This window comes from Xyrauchen texanus, chromosome 33 (genome assembly GCF_025860055.1).
Source record: "Xyrauchen texanus isolate HMW12.3.18 chromosome 33, RBS_HiC_50CHRs, whole genome shotgun sequence".
NCBI classification, from domain to species: Eukaryota; Metazoa; Chordata; class Actinopteri; order Cypriniformes; family Catostomidae; genus Xyrauchen; species Xyrauchen texanus.
In genome coordinates, this window is record NC_068308.1 from 28,774,172 (window position 1) to 28,792,109 (window position 17,938).

A 17,938-nucleotide genomic window follows, 5' to 3' on the forward strand; every position below is an offset into this window, starting at 1 on the left:
CGTAAAACCACTGCTTATTCTACCATATGTTTTTAGTTGATTATGCGTAACTGCTACATTTGTCATCATAACGTCTAAACAATTGGAATAACACACATATTGCATATATAAATCACAAGAATAAAAAGTAAAAATACAAATACAAGTTTATTATTTAATAAACATTTTATATTTGAATTTTGGCAGGGTAGGCAGTGCCTAGTTTGCCTACCCAGACCGCACGTCAGTGGTAACATAACAGCAGTTTTTGCAGCCATTGCATTTGCAGGAAAAAGTATGTGAATGTGAATTGCATATCATTTGTTTGCATGTTGATTAAGCAGACTGTGTTTGTCTGTTTTAATTCACAAAACTGGAATGTGTGACATTGATTTATGTGTTATAGACTGAGACTCTCAATAATCCTATTTGCAAGAATGAGTGAGCTAAAGAGCAACATGCAGGTTGAATTTATAACTGAATTAATACTTTATATTGTCTGCAGAGGTCTTTTAAAAACACATATGTAGAAATTACTAATGAAATCTCATTTGATGTAGAGATTTTGATGAAAATGTGCTAGGCTCTGGAATACGCCTTTCCCGCTATAGCAACGCGTCATATGACGTAGGGCGAGGCAAACAAAAGAGCTCGCGGTCAGCTCTCTATTGTTGGGTGTTGATGTAGTTAGAGCAGTAGTGAGAGACAGAAAGTTTTAGATCGAGTTTTAGAGAAGCCATAATGGTAAATTATTGTGTTTGTGCTGGTTGCACGAATTCCAGCCTGTCAGGACATCGTGTCCATCATTTTCCTTCTAGGAAAAACAAGGCTTTTCGGTCTTGGGTGCGTTTTGTGCAGGTGAAGAGAGCAGACTTCACTGCCGCGTCTGTTACCACACACTCGGTCGTTTGTGGCGCACATTTCACTCTGGAGAATTATCGACCTGGAGATTTGTTGGGAGTCTCGGATGGGATTTCGGAGTAAGGACCACGTGAGGCTGATTACTGATGCTGTTCCCTCGGTGCACTTGATGGAATCAAGTCCACCGTCAAAGTTTACACCGGATTTTGGCGCGGGCTGGACTCTAGGGCCAAGTGCTAACGTTAGCAGACATTCTGTGCAACGAAAACGAGGACTTAGCAGAGTAAGTCTTTTAATTATTTTAACTCTTAATTTGTGTAATTTCGTAATAATAATAGTATAATATTTTTATATAATATATTTTTTATAATATTAAATATTTAATATTTATTTAGTATAATAATACAGAGAGAGGGAGAGACTGAGCTTTAGGACAGGTTGTCGTAACGTAATTGTCTGCCTTCTGAAATGAATTTAGTAGTTTGCACAATGCTATAGCTATTGGCAGGAAGCTAGCCCAACTTTACCGCTTCCCGCATTTCAATTCAAACTGTTCTCCGCCGCCCTCCGTCTGATTTTGTATCCCCGTAGGCTAACGTTATACTCTCCAGTAAATTGCAAAACCACACCGGAGAACTCTGTTTCTTCATTCGCATCCATTGTAACCTGAGCTTGAACTTGACCAGACTCCCTCGCCCATCGTCACTTCCGGTTAGTGCTTTATAGACGCGGAAGTTATTTTATCACAATTTATCTCAAAATATCGTTAATGGCTAAATATATATTACTCCAGTTCAGAAAATCTAATTGTTTTATCATCAACATACACTATGCTATATAGGGGTGTCCATCCTGCATGTTGCTCTAACTCTAATACTGACTCATGTGAAGATCTGTGTTCTAACAGGATAAGCTGACAGAATCTGAGAGCCTTAATCAAAAGATGCAGCAGGAACTAACAAAAGTTAAACAGGTGCACAACCCTTTCTTAAACCTTAAGTTCTTGTGCATCTTTTGTTTTATTTCATTTGTTTGAGTTTTTCCTTGTTTCATTGTCATTGTACTGTGTAAGATTTGCCACAGGGAGGTGCTCTGAGTGCATGTTCATGTGCCATTAGACTAGGGGTGCCCACACTTTTTTGTGTGATGATCTACTTTTAAATGATCAACTCAAAAAGATCTACCAACTAACACGGTTTCATTTAAAATAAGAAAATGCTTGTTGGGACTACTGCATGTATCCCTACATGGAATTCATCTTCTAATTAATAAAAAAAGATAGAATAATATTCAATGTTGATATCATTCAGTTTTAAAACTAAACCCAAAACACCTACAGCACAATAGATTACAATAGCCAGGGCATTTACCTTATTCTGATGACGAGTAAATATTGACCTGGCGAGATTTTGTTTATTCAGTTGCCATGACAACTAGGTTTGCTCGCCTTCCAAGGACGAAATTGCGATGCTACTGCCCGGATTAGGCAAAACTGTCTGATTCCATTCAGTTTTGCCTAATCCGGGCAGTAGTATCGCAATTTCGCAATTTCCCGTATGCGTAAACCTAGTTGTCATGGCAACTGAATAAACAAAACATCGCCTGGTCAATATTTACTTGTCAAGTGCAAGTCAGACAGAAACTAAAAGAAGGAAAGACATTATATTTATTTTTATTAAAATTTAACGAAAGTACATTTCAATTTTGTACGATCTGCCAGCATTGCCTTTACGATGGACTGGTAGATCGCGTTCGACGTATTGGGCACCCCTGCATTAGACCTTTAAAGTTGAGATACAGGTGTTTTGTAGAGTTTGAAGCTAAAACCACTTCATCCTCTCTGAAGCTCAATACAGAACTTATATGGGAATGATTTCTGAAAATATTTATCAAAAGGCGGCATAGGCCTACTATGAGCAATATCCAAATTCTATTTTGAGCATCTTGTGCGTGAAAACATTGAACATGCTCACTATGGGAAGCTTGAAACACCCACGTTAGAACATAATGTGGGAGAGGATATTGAGGGATGGCAATCGCTGTTTGGAAATAGTTCTGTTCTATGGGTTATAAAGAAATAGGCTCCCACTAACCCTCTGGGTTCTATCTCAGGGCCTCAGAAGTGCCTGTTATGTAAACCCAAATCTAATGAGCTTCAACATTCTATCCAAGATTAACTGGATCTTAATGGTTTTATTAGACTGTTACTAATGTAGCAGAACATTTCATTCTGAATTAGAAAAAAATCATTATGCTTTAGAGAAAGTTGCCCGTTCAAATACATCCAAATCATTTGAACAAATGCTTAACCTCAAGTATTACAATTTGTCAAGTAACTCATCCCGCACCAACGATACCTTAAATTGTGCTATTTGCTTGGCAAAAAAATTGTAAAAAATCGTGGAGACTTATACAGAAAGCAGAAAGAAGGTAAATACAGAAGGAGATGTTAGGCAGAATGCTAGCCTTTGTCACTATTCACTTTCATCACATCTTTTTTTTTTTCATACAGTGAAAGTGAAATGTGACTCAGACTGTCATTTTGCCTAGCATCTCTTTTTGTGTTCCACAGGTGAAAGAAGTCATGCGGGTTTAAAACAGCAAAGGGGTAAATAATGACAGAATTTTCATTTTGGGGTGAACTCTCCCTTTAAGAGCTGATCTAAATAAACAGGGAAAGTATTGTTCCTGAATGTTTGGTCAGCTTTTTGAAGCCCTGTGGCATTTTGATTGGTGACAGGGTCAATCAAACTTCGGTCTCCCCTTTCCGAGAGTACTTTGCTTCTGGTCTGTGTGTTGCTCTGGTCCCTTCTGTACTTCTATAGAGGGTTCAGTTTAAGCCCTGTATGTTTCTTTAAAGCCTTTAAAGTACTGCTGAATAGTTTCTGATCTCTTCACCTCCACCTACTCGCTACATCCTATATCTGCTATTAGAGTAACAGGTAGGCTGATGGGCTTCTTTAGTGTTGAAGCCAGTAGGCTTTTAAGCCTCCTCTCTGCAGGTGATATCACCATCTATGCAGTGCATCGCCGCTGCATTACAGCAAAACATGTGCGTGGGCAGCCATGATTGGTTTGAGGTTTGAATCTCCATGTGGATCTTAGGATGAGAACTTTCCATTTGTATCTTATCTGTGTGTTGTTTGCAGAGGTTAGGGTTAAAGGAACAGTTTTTGTCCAAAAATGAAAATGCTGTTATTAATTTATTCACTCACATGTAGTTTCAAACCTGTATGCTGTAGAACAATCTTCATGCAGCTCTTTTCCATTCAAAGACAGATTATAGTGACAATAGCTGTAAAAAAAAAAAAAACACATTATAAAAGCACCATTAAAGTTGTCCATATGAGTTGTGCTGTGTCACAAGTCTTCTGAAACCTTTTGTTAGCTTTGTGGGAATAAAAAGTTATACGCACTGAACTAATTTTTGTGTCCGTCTGCTTTCTTTTTTCCATTGTTTTTGTACAGTATGTAAATATACGCCAAATGGACATATTTGACATCTCGCTGCATCCAGCTTTTATTCACTATTAAAGTCGGCAAGAAATGGAAGTTTCAGACAACTTCTCTTCCGTATTGTGACATATTTTCATGTAAAATGGTTATCAAACAAGACAAAAAAGTAGGACAGGGAATTTATTTTATCTTTAAGTTGTTGATTGGATTGAGAAAAGTGGGCATTGCATACCAGAATGGAGGCAGACCTGAAAATGAGTTTGCAGTTGTCACAGACACACACACACACCCTTTCCACTATGCCTCACTGGCTTGAGAACCAAATGATTATCTAATTGACAACATTAATCTATTTCTTTGGTTACGATGATGCTGAAGCCATATTTCAACGTTTTGAATAACAATGCACTAAATAAAATGGAAAAAAGTACACTTACGCATGCTGTACATCCCAATATACCTGCATTAAAAAATCTGAATAAACTCCAAATGCATTTGACTCATGTTGTATTCAGTAGTGATCACCTCAAGAAGCATTCAGGCATGAAATATCTCAAACACAACCGTGAATTCATCATTATTCCTCCGCCTTGGAAATGTATATTTTATCCAGCGGGCCCGTAACCAAGGTTTGGGGTAGGGAAAGGGGTTTTGAGAGGGAAAGAACTGCTAATATACCTCTTCATCTCTGCATTAGTTGCTTTGATGCCTGGTTTGTTTACATGACTCTTGAAGGGGCGGGGTTAAAACTAACTAAAAATTGGTTACTGCAGCGCGGCCTGGCATATGTCAGCAGAGAAGATTCAGTCAAATCACCGGAAGAGCAAGTGTTTTTAAAGATTATGAGGTCAAAAGATCTTTATAAAATTGCAAATATGCATGGATGAATAGTTTACAATGAGACCAGTAACATGCATTGCTAAAATTAATATGGTCCATTTTGATTTCAAGCCGACTTTAATCTTCCTGACTGGCAGATCTCAAATTTCATCCTTTATTCCACATATTCGAACTGGCGCATCATGTACAGTTACAACTCATGCAAAGATCAGCAGAAAACGTTCAGATTTCCACAGAATTGCAAGATCTGTCCTTCATAAAAATTCTACACATTCCTTACCTCTTGCATGTTTGTTTTGGCAAATTTGTGCATACTTTCAGCTACCAATAAGAGTATACTCTTTTTCTCCATTTAACACATTTTACTGAGTTTATATCCCTTACATAGAATTCCTCAGATTTTCCCTAAAGACTACCACAGTAAATGCAGAATCTGTCTGGGCTTGGTCAAATAGACTGCTTTCATGGTGTTTTTATTTATTTCTCCTTTTAAGATTTGGAAGCTTTGTTCAATATGAGATGTCTTAATATAGAAAAGATTAATTTTCAAAAACATTTTTACAAATAAAATAAGTGGCTTTATATATATATATATAAAACTTGGAAAGCAGAGGAGGTTGTAATCCAGGTAGTTTCAAGACTGAAGCATCAAGAGATTGTTGGAAGAACACAGTCTGGAAGAACAGGACTCGGATGGGGGGTGGCTCCCAAACTGTGGTCAGCAGCCTTCTGAAAATAGAGGAAAGCAATGGCAGTTACGGAAGTAACTAGGATGGAAGAGGAAGGGTATAAGTTTAGGGCAGTCAGCCAGCAGCAGCAAGGGTGTTGGACCATATAGGAGGGGACATCTGATAGAGTGTTAGGAGTGAAGCCAGATCAATCTTGGCCAAGTGATTGGTCAATGATGGTCCACCTTGGCCAGCATGTAGTGTTGTTGTTGACTTCAGCTAGGAAAATAGTAATGATTGAGCTTACTGTTCCATGGGAAGTGGGTCTGGAGACAGCCTATGAGAGGAAGAAGCTAAAATATGCTGATCTGGCCACAGAGTGGAGGGAAAATGGATGGAGGACTGCCACCTACCCTGTGGAGGTTGGGTGCCGAGAATTTACGGGAACATCAATGCAGCTCCTATTTAGAGATATTGGCATCGTAGGAGCAACTTTAGAAAGTATTTAAAGGAATTGGCAGAGGAAGCTGGGAAAGGGAGTTTCTGGCTATGGTTAAAAAGGGAGGACAAAATGTGTGGGGTTTAGAAGTTGGAAACTGAGGAATAGGGAACCTGGGTGATATGTGGTGATGACTTGTGCTGAGGTAGTATGCCATAGGAATCCGGTGGCAATGAGTTACCTAGAGATACGGTGCCAGTGCCATTAGGGCACGGAGTACATATCTCGGTGCCAGTTGGCCAACAAGCTGGTGCGCATGTTCATGTCGAGGTATTATGACATATAGAACCCTGGTTGCAAGCAATTTGTGATGGAAGGATGTCTGGATGGGAAATGTGAGAGGCATTGGAGGGGATCCGGTGTCCAGCTGGGGGTAACTATTCCTTTAACAAAGTGTTCATTTTGTTCCATTATAAGCCCTTTTAATTTCTTTAACTGGTTTGAAATATTCAGAATAATAATTCTACACTAATGCATCTACTCTCCCATCCTTGAAACTGTAAAGCCTAAAAGCCCTAGCATTCGTGATTAATTGAATTCTTATTATTTTTCCCAGATACATCTTCTAATTCTTTGAATTACTAGGATAGTTATGTTGCCTTTAAATGTCAGATTCTTTGGCTGTAACCAATCCAGGATCCTTGGACATTTTCTCCATTATGCATATACATTAAATGGATATATTTGCTCATTTAAATCTCTTTCTGGAAAAAAGTGCCAATGCAAGATATATCATGCCTATTTAATAAGTAGTTTTTCATTCAGAGGGCAATTATCTACTGTTTATTGTTTTCAGTTCTTTCTGGGGTTTCAAATAAGTGACACTGATTGTAGCTTATCATATGTAAAGTCTGTACGGTGAAAGTTCACTAAGACTAATGGGGCCAGAAATTTTATTTTTAATAGTTTAAAACAACCACAGACACTTTGCATGCATTTGTAAATCCCAGCATTGTGGAGTTCACAGAATGTCTTTCAAGCGAAGAGAGTGCGACTCCACATTTCGTGTCACCTTTCCATTAAAAAGTGTTATCATACCCCACAGCTTCATAATTGCAGTGGCCTGGTTACCTTTCCTTTGTTCCACTTCTATTGACTGATGCAGTGCTGAGACGTATCCAGAGCTGTTGTGTTTTCATTAACTCCAAGGCATCCTTTGGTGCCTGCATTATGTAATAGCTTGTTTTTCTGGTTCTACCTCACGCCTGTCAACACCTGCTCTTGTCTTTTCTCTATAGCCAAAATGGACCTAAAGAAACATGTTTGCTCATGTCATATATTCAAAGCCATTTTAAACAAATGCAAAATATATAAAGGGGTTAAAAGTAGAGCAATGCATTGTCATGCCGAGAGTCTGGCGGAAAAGAGGGAAACCTGGTGGGTGAGGGAGGGAAGGGGGGTGAGACAGTCCAGGCATTTATTTTCAAGTGCCTTGAGTTTGCAATGTTTGGGGGAGAGCCCCTGAGGGTTGTAGCGCTCTACTGTAAATGCACTCTCAGCAGTGCTGCTCTAAGAGGAACTTCGCTGTTGCAGGAAGCAAAATCTGCCATGGTAGAGAGCCGATCCCTGCGGACCCGTGTCCACTTGGCTGAGGCAGCTCAGAAACAGGCCCGGGGGATGGAGGTGGACTACGAAGAGGTTATCCACCTCCTGGAGGCTGAGATAGCTGAAATGAAGTCACAGAAAGCTGAGCAACCTGGCCAGGGCAAGGTATTCCACTCTGAGTATATTATTCTAACCTTACCCACTCACTCACTCCCAATACGCCGCCTCTGGTAATGCCACTCCAGGTTTTACCACTCTCCTGTACTGCAGAAAGTAGGTCACTGTTTGCTTTGTATTATTCAGTAACTGGGCTGATGTGCTGCGAAGGCTTTAACATGATCTTGCAAGGTGACGTGGGCTGATGAGGGTATTTTTTAGATCTTTCTTCAAAGGAAAACTTTTCTGAATTTCTCAACAATTAATCATTTTAACTGACTTTATTTATCACTATTATTATTATTATTTGGTTGTGATTGCCAGCGGCGAAACCGTTATTGCACACACGATTCTCATTTTAGCACAGTCTTCTAACTAAACCTTTAAGAAATTTTGTTTAAATAAAAAAGAAATGTCAATTCTGTCATCATTTACTCACCCTAATGCCCAAATGTTGTACCAGACCTATGTTACTTTCTTGCTTCCATGGAACACAAAATGAGATGTTAGTCTCAGTCACCATTCACTTTGTTGTATGTAAAAAAATAGCAATAAAAGGTGTCTTCCTTTGTGTTCTACAGAAGACAGAAAGTCATATGGGTTTGAAAGAACATTAGGGTGAGTAAATAATAACAGAATTCTAATATTTGGGTGAACTATATCAGTATATAACACTGACAACCCAATTTACCATGTCGTGTAGCACATCAAACATGTCCAAAGTTGTATTAACTTTTCTTGTTGTGTGTTGTACATTGGAAATTGGTTAATATTAGACTATTAGAATAAATCAATGCCATTTTAAGGATAGAGACTTTATTTATTTTTGTCACTCAGAGTGACTGTAATCATGATTTTGAAATTGAGGTACTTAAAATACCAACTTGATGTTCACTCAGGAGGAGCTACAAGACCTGAAAAAGAGGATTGCTGTGCTTGAATGTCAGCTACGGAAGAGTGAAACTGCAAAGAAGGGCTTTGAGGTCTCTACGGGTAAACTTCTACAGTTTATGGAGGTGATATATATGAATTTTCAATTACAATGTATAACCAAATAACAACAACAACAACAAAAAAGTACATCAATATATCATATAAAGCTTCTAAATCTGATATAAAAAGCCTAGGCTAAAAATGCCACACCATTACTTCCCCACGTTCTAAACAAGGTCCATCTTACAGACTGTTTACACTGAATGCCTCATGATGCTAAATTATTTGTACTGTATTAGAATGTGCACTTCATATGTTGATTTCTCCACACATTTGTCAAAGAGCATTTTGACTTTTTACAAAACCAGAAAAGCTGAGCCAAAAAACACAAAAGAGTGAGTGAGTGAGTGCACTTTTATGAAGTGGTGAACCTGTATGTTTGAACCAGGTCATAGAAACAAATTAGCATATATTTCATTATTTAAAGAGTTCTTACAAAGCATAACAATCTGTTACTGTAGCCCCCCCCCCCCCATCCCCATTTTGTTACTGACAAAATGTATACATGTACAGTAGATTTAAATGTAATGTACTTAAGCCAAATGTGAAAATGTACAATCTTTTCTTAATTTTTTTTTTAAATGGAAGAGATAATATGCTCAAATAGTCAGAATGTGTGGAAAACTTAAGTGAGAGAGAAAAAAAGAGAATAACAATGACTTCCTATAATTCTAATCTTTTCATCAGTATGCAGATGTTTTGCAGGTCTATTTTTAGCTTGCACCAGATGCCCACAAATTCATTAGCACTCTGCTGAGCTGCATAAAGCATAAATTCATGTATGTCACAGAACTCTCTGCAGCTAAATGAAGATAAGTCAGAGATGCTTGTTATCAGAAATGATGCACAAAGAAATTCAATTCTGCCCCATATATGGTAGATTCTTTCTTTGAAGGCCAATAACACATCAAGAATTAAGGAATCATTTTTGATAGCGATCTGTTTTAAAAACCACATTAAGCTTTAAAATGCAAAACAGCATATAAACACTATTGAAGCATCTTTAAACCATAATAATCTCACCCCCACTGACGGTTAGAAAGTCATTCATGGATATGTGTTTTGGCTGGTCTACCTAAGAGCTCAAAATGTGTCTACAAGAATGTATTAATTTATAAAAGTCTTTGGGGTGTTGCCCCTACATACCATATGTGAATGTGTAAACTGTCTTACCAAAAAAAGTATAATATTTCATTGGACCGCCTTTAGCTTTGATTATGGTGTGCATTCGTCATGGGTTAGGGTTTCGACAACCTTATGCAACATCACAACATTTATTTCTGTCCAGATTTGCATAATGTTTTGGCTGAGATCTTGTATTGATTATGGGAGGGTCAAACCACTCCGTAAAGTCGTCTCCAGCACATCCCAAAGACTTCCAATGGGGTTAAGGTTAGGTTCACTCTGTGGTGGCCAATTCATGTATAAAAATTATTCCTCATGCTCCCTAAACCACTCTTTCATAATTTGAGCCCAATGAATCTTTTCATTGTCATCTTGGAATATGGGGAAAAATAAGGGGGAAAAAAATAATATGAATGATAAATAATAGTCATCTGGCTTCATTTTATTGCCGCATAACGTTGCTGAGCCTAGACCTGACCAATTGAATCAACCCCGGATCATAACACTGCCTCCAGTGGCTTGTACAGTAGGTAATATGCATGATGGGTGCATCGCTTCGTGCACTTCCCTTCTTACCCTGATGCTACATCGCTTTGGAAAAGGGGAAATCTGGACTCATCAGACCATATGACCTTTTTCCATTGCTACACAGTACAATCTTTATGCTCCCTAGCAAATTGAAGTCTGTTATTCCGATTAGCCACTAACAAGTGGCTTTCTTGTGGCCACACAGCTGTTTAGTCCCAATCCTGTAAGTTCTTGTCGCATTGTGCTTGTAGAAATGCTCTTACTTTCACTTTTTAAACATATCCGTGAGTTCTACTACCGATTTTTTTATAAGTGTTTTAGTGATCTCTGATCACGATCATTCCCAACCACATTTCTTCTGCGAAGCTGGCAGTTCACCGCTATCCTTCCAGGTTTTAATAATGCATTGAAAAGTTTTTAACAGAATTCCAGGGATTTCAGCAATCTCCTTAGTTGACTACTTTGCTTGATGCAGGCCAATAATTTGCCCCTTCTGAAACACAATAACATCTTTTTCACGATCACAAGAAACGTTTTTGACATGGATGTTTAAGAAATGAGAAGCAACACACTGCATCAGTTGCGGTGAAAAGAATTGTTGCTAACTGAAACATATTAATCTCTGCAATAATGAACCAATCATAGACTCTTAAGTATCTGCTTATTTAAATCCAAACGGCAATTGTATTTAATTTTTTTGGCACATTTTTTGGCACAGTGTACATTTGTACTGAATGTCACCTATAAAGCACTGTTTTAAAAGGTGCTATAATATTAGTAAATAATAATGAATTATTATCATTATTATCCTTTTTATAATTTTTTTTTATTAAGAGAAAAAGTTGAGATATATAACATATTATTATTATTATTATTACTATTATTACTACTAATATTACTGTTGTTGTTGTAAAAAGCATGATGTTACATTTTTTTTTAAATCTTAAAAAGATGTCTATTACACTCATCAAACACAAAATGTTCATCTAATCATCCACTTTTTCAAAATCCCACAGGCTGTCCAAGGCTTCCTGTCTGAAAATCAAAGTGGTCCAAGAGGCTATAGGTAGGAGAATTATTATTGTCTCCTCTTCTGTCTTGTGTTACAGCAGAGCTGATGAATCTTCCCAAACCTAATCTAGTTTGGAGAATGTGCCTGACAGTAACACCACACTTTGCTAGCAAGTGTGATCATTTAATTACAAATAATTATTTCCTTTAGGGGCCTTTTTCCAAATCATTCAAGTTTACTTAAATACTTTTTTTTTTTTTGGAGACTGTGTATTCATGGTGAGTAAATGGTAACTTGTTTCCTGAGTGAGTTTTCTACCTTCTATTCTATTATAAGACTTCTTTGGAGGTAAAAGACAGGGATAGATAATAAGCAGAAGCCAGTACAAAACCTTCCTATGGCAGTGATGTTGATTTGGTCCAATCAACATGGCCTCCTGCTGCCTGCCGCCTCTTGCTCAACTAGCAGGTCTCATATGGAGAGCCCGTGTTTCCCCTAATGATCATCCCTGCCGACTGAAGAGGCCACGTGTCTTCTATTAGGGCTAGAAAATATGACACGTCTTGATGAATTGAAATAAAGCTTGTCAGCAATTTGCGACCCAGAGGAAATTAAAGTTTTCTTTTTGAAAGAGGGTGCATGTTGTTAAATGACCTCTTGGACACATAAGTCAGCCTACTCTGAAACATATCAGGATGTACTGAATGATCAGGTTTCAGGTTTCATAAAAATGGGTTATTTAACACAATGTTAAAGCGTAAACATATTTAGCAAAAACTCCCCCTTAAACTCATGTTACTGGCTGAATGTCTAAACCAGGGCTGGACTGGTAATCTGGCATACCGGGCATTTTCCCAGTGGGCCGACGCACTTTGGGAGCAATCAGGCCGGTGGGTCGGCCGTGAAACATGCCGAATGGGCCGTGCTAAGCAAAAATGAGCCGCCATGTTATGCAGAACAGACCACAAAACCCCCCTCCCCGTCCCCACTCAACAGTTGGGCCAGTTGCCATGTAAAATCCCGGGCCGATTTCTCTTCCCAGTCCTTTTAAGTCCCACTTTTATGTCACTTTGGATAAAAAAATACTGTGGCAGCGGGGGCGTGGTCAAGCGCCCGTCCGGGAGAGAAAAGCGGTAAGGGCGCTCACACCTGAGCTAAATTATTTCTAACACCTGTCTCTAATTGCAGTAGCTTGAGGAGAGCGGCATAAAAAGCAGCAGCAACAGAGCCCAAGGGACAGCCCGACACAAAGGCCAAGAAGCTATTGTCGTATATTAGTGTGTGAATTAGTGTGGGAGAATTAAAAACAACCTTACCTGAACCCTGTTGCTGTTTCCGTCCCTTCCTCACTGGAAACTTGTTACACTGGTGCCGAAACCCGGGAATTTGCAGGAACAGTGGTCCAAAGCTATGGAACAGAGTCGCCCCATAGAGTCCTCCCAGCTGGCGGAAGTCCTCTAGTCCCTCGCTACGCTCCATCAGGCCCACCAACAGTCTCTGCTTGAGCTCCGACAGGACCAGGATCGTCGGTTCTTTGAGATCATGCGGGCTCAAGCAGAGGACCGGCTTGCCATCCGGAGCCTCCTCAGCCAGGAGGCTGCTTCAGACGCAGCCGCGACCCCGGACATCCGCGCCACACTGCCCCCACCCGCGCTACAGAAGATGGGGCCGGCAGATGATCCAGAGGCGTTCCTGGACCTCTTTGAGCGCACGGCGGAACTTTGGGGTTGGCCACGCGACCAGTGGGCAGCCCGCCTCGTCCCTCTCTTGTCCGGGAAGCACAACTCGCGGCACAACAACTTCCGCAACAAGCCTCCTGGCTTATACCGACTTGAGGAGAGCCATCCTGCAACGGGTTGGTCGGACCCGGAAGAAAGTCGCCTGCTCTTCCGGCCATGAAACTGGATAAATCCGACTGCCCGCTTGCGTTCGCCCAGCGGCTCCGTGATGCCTGTCGGAGGTGGCTGCTTGCGGGGACCGCGACGCCGAGGAGCTCGTCGATCAAGTGGTACTGGAGCAGTTTGTCCAGCGCTTGCCCCGAAAACGGCGGAGTGGGTCCAGTGCCACCGCCCGGCGTCGCTGGAGGAAGCCGTACGACTCGCTGGAGGACCACATGGCGGCGATTCCAAGGGCGGATGAGCCCTCTCTCTCTCTCTCTCTCTCTCCCTTCCCTGTTTCTTCCCCTGTTTTTCTCCCTCCCCTCTGCCCTCTCGCTCTGCTCTCTCCCCAGGGTCCGTTCCTGCCCCCGCAGGCGCAGAGGATTCACGAAACCAACTTCCCGGCCGTGGGAGAACCCGCCTACCCCTTCCCCGCCCTTCAGCCGCCTCCTCCTCAGGTGGGGCGCCCGCCAGCACGGGTGCGGCCGTGGCGCCTGGGCCGGTCTGCTGGAGGTGCGGAGACCGGACCACTTCCGGGATCAGTGTCCGCTGATGGAAATAGGGACGGTGGTGCGGGTCTCCGACTTCCCGCAGGCTGCCCCCGATCGGGCTGGAGCATACCGTATTCCGGTAAGGATCCAGGGGGGTACATACCAAGCATTGTTGGATACCGGCTGTAACCAGACCACCATCCACCAACGCTTGGTTCAACCCGGGGCTTTGGGAGCTAAACTGGTGAGGGTGAGGTGTGTGCATGGGGATGTTCACATGTATCCCATTGTGACTTTGGCGATTAAATTCAGGGGAAAAAACCATAGTGTGGAGGCAGCGGTTAGTTCCCGCCTCACCCATCCGCTAATCTTGGGTACTGATTGGCCGAATTTCAAAGATATTTTAGAGGGTATTTGTGCGGATGGGTCCTGCATAAAGAGGTGTGCGATGCTTTGGCAGGGGAGGCGGAGCCGGGGCCGTCCTCGGCTGCTCGGAATGTCGAGGGAAGGGGCGAGGTGGCCGCCCCTCCTCTCAGGGAATTCCCTGAGGAGGACTTCCCTCTAGAGCAGTCGCGGGATGAAACCCTTAAACATGCTCTTGTCCAAGTGAGAGTAATTGATGGTCAACAGCTCAGGCCGGGCGTCGCCATTGCATACCCATATTTTTCGCTTATTAAAGATCGGTTGTACAGAGTGACGCAGGACGCTCAAACAAAGGAGGAAGTGACACAATTATTGATTCCACGGAGCCGCCGGGAAATGGTTTTCCAGGCGGCTCACTATAATCCTATGGCCGGTCACCTCAGGGAAAGAAAGACACTTCTCCGTCTAATAGCCCGTTTCTATTGGCCGGGCATTGGTGGTGACGTCCGCAGGTGGTGTACGGCGTGCCGTGAATGTCAGTTGGTAAACCCACCGCCACCCCAAAACGCTTTTGCGCCTCTTCCATTGATCGAGGTCCCCTTCGAAAGAATTGGAATGGACCTCGCCGGGCCATTAGAACGGACAGCACGCGGACATCGCTTTGTGTTAGTCCTAGTGGATTACGCAACGCGATATCCGGAAGCAGTGCCCCTGAGCAACATCTCCGCACGTAGTGTTGCAGGGGCACTCTTCAAAATAATCTCCGGTGGGGATTCGAAAGAAATCCTCACCGATCAGGGCACAACGCTTATGTCACGCATACTTCGCGAGCTTTACTGAACTATTGGGCATTAAGTCGATTCAGCACTAGCGTTTACCATCCGCAGACTGATGGCCTAGTGGAGCGATTTAATAAAACACTAAAAAATATGATTCGTAAGTTCGCATACCGAAGACGCTTAGGAATTGGGATAGGTGGCTCGACCCCTGTTATTCGCGAGTACGGGAGGTCCCACAAGCCTCCACGGGTTCTCACCGCTCGAGCTGCTGTACGGGCGACGCCCACGCGGGTCCTCGACGCCATCCGCGGCTTGGGAGGAGGGACCTTCTAATAGTAAAATGAAATTCAATACGTTCTTGATCTTGGAGCAAAACTCCACACACTGGGGAAATTAACACAGGATAATTTGCTCCAGGCTCAAGAACGCCAACGCCGGCTGTATGACGGGGTGCTCAGCTACGGAATTCGCGACCGGAGATAAAGTGCTTGTATTACTCCCAACATTGAGCTCGAAATTACTCGCCAAGTGGCAAGGACCCTTTGAGGTCACACGACCAGTAGGGGATCTCGATTATGAGGTTAAACGTACCGATAGAGGGGCGCTACAAATATATCACCTCAACCTCCTGAAATTGTGGAGAGAAGAGGCGGCCTCTGTGACGTTGGCAACGGTAGTTCCGAGAGGGCGGAACTCGGACCGAGGTAAATAAAGCCCGCAATCTCAACACCCGGTTCCTTGTGGAGACCACCTCTTACCGCGCCAACTCGCAGAGGTTTCCGAATTACAAAAGGAGTTTGCAGATGTGTTTTCTCCTCTACCGGGCCGCACAAACATCATACATCACCATATCGAGACCGAGCCGGGCGTGGTGGTACGCTGTCGCCTCTATCGCTGTCCGAACATAAAAAGAAAGTAGTTCGAGAAGAATTGGACGCGATGCTTGAGATGGGAGTAATAGAAGAATCCCACAGTGATTGGTCCAGCCCGGTCGCCCTTGTTCCCAAGAGCGATGGGTCTGTACGCTTCTGTGTGGATTATAGGAAAGTCAACGCTGTGTCTAAATTTGACGCGCACCCAATGCCCCGTGTTGATGAACTGCTCGATCGGGTTAGGTACGGCTCGATTTTATTCGACCTTGGATCTAACGAAGGGTTATTGGCAGATCCCTTGACACCAATTTCCCGTGAAAAACGGCCTTCACCACGCCGCTCGGATTACACCAATTCGTGACGCTTCCTTTCGGTTTGTTCGGGCACCAGCCACGCTTCAGCGCCTCATGGATAGGATCCTCAGACCGCACACTGCTTACACCGCTGCCTATCTAGACGATATCATCATTTATAGCAATGATTGGCAGCGCACATGCAACATCTGAGGGCTGTCCTGAGATCGCTGCGGCGGGCGGGCTCACGGCAAACCCGAAAAGTGCGCTGGGTTGGGCGGTGGAGGTACGGTATCTGGGGTTCCACTTGGGTCATGGCCAGGTGCGTCCCCAAATTGACAAGACCACGGCGACATGCGACTTGCCCTAGACCCAAGACCAAAAAGGGGGTGAGGCAGTTCCTGGGGCTGGCTGGCTATTACAGAAGATTTGTGCCTAATTATTCGGATGTCACCAGCCCGCTGACTGACCTCACTAAAAAGGGGCTCCAGATCCGGTCCAATGGTCGGAGCAGTGCCAACAGGCGTTTACACAGATTAAAGCTGCACTTTGTGGGGGCCGCTTTTGCATGCACCTGAATTCTCTCTCCTTTTGGTTTGCAGACGGACGCTTCAGACAGAGGGCTGGGGGTCAGTACTCGCGAGGTGGTGGAGGGAGAGGAGCCCGGTGCTGTACATTAGCCGGAAGCTCTCCTTGAGGGAGACTAAGTACAGCACCGTAGAGAAGGAGTGTCTGGCCATCAAGTGGGCGGTCCTCACCCTCCGATACTACCTGCTGGGGCGGGCCTTCACCCTCTGCTCGGATCACGCTCCACTGCAGTGGCTCCACCGCATGAAAGATACTAACGCCCGGATCACCCGTTGGTATCTGGCCCTCCAGCCTTTTAAGTTCAAGGTGGTCCACAGACCGGGGTGCAGATGGCTGCCGCTGACTTCCTCTCCAGAAATGGGGAGTGGTAGGCAGGTCGGATGACGCCCCGGCCTGAGTCGGGCGGTGGGGGTATGTGGCAGCGGGGGCGTGGTCAAGCGCCCATCCGGGAGAGAAAAGTGGTAAGGGCGCTCACACCTGAGCTAAATTATTTCTAACACCTGTCTCTAATTGCAGTAGCTTGAGGAGAGCGGCATAAAAAGCAGCAGCAACAGAGCCCAAGGGAGAGCCCGACACAAAGGCCAAGAAGCTATTGTCGTATATTAGTGTGTGAATTAGTGTGGGAGAATTAAAAACAACCTTACCTGAACCCTGTTGCTGTTTATGTCCCTTCCTCACTGGAAACTGGTTACAAATACGTATATTTGAATTGGGAAATCTAAATAAATAAAAAAAGACTGATAAAATTATGATTTTCAGGTAATTCTGCACTAACCAACCACAGTTACTGGTTAATTTTCCATCCTGGTTATCATCAGTAATTCAGTGAATTAGGTTTTACACCATTTTAGATCTTTTATTGGTATAATATTGTAGAAAAACTTAATTTATTCTGTCATTGAAGATTCAGGTTTATTAGGACAACTACATTTAAAAAAAAGGATAACACATTTTTCAAAGGTGTTAGACTAATGTGTGATTATTTTAGATTTGAAAATTTGTAATATAATATG

The 17,938-nt window shown here is 42.8% G+C and overlaps 1 protein-coding gene across 1 annotated transcript in view; it reads left to right on the top strand.

The window, feature by feature from the left end:
• Positions 1 to 17,938, top strand: part of LOC127626828 (syntaxin-binding protein 4-like) — a 53,346-nt gene that overhangs the window by 17,957 nt on the left and 17,451 nt on the right. The window contains exons 16-19 of the mRNA XM_052102895.1: positions 1,748 to 1,813; positions 7,837 to 8,013; positions 8,904 to 9,020; positions 11,667 to 11,716. Coding sequence (XP_051958855.1) covers positions 1,748 to 1,813; positions 7,837 to 8,013; positions 8,904 to 9,020; positions 11,667 to 11,716 — 410 coding nt within the window. The remainder of the gene's footprint in view (positions 1 to 1,747; positions 1,814 to 7,836; positions 8,014 to 8,903; positions 9,021 to 11,666; positions 11,717 to 17,938) is intronic.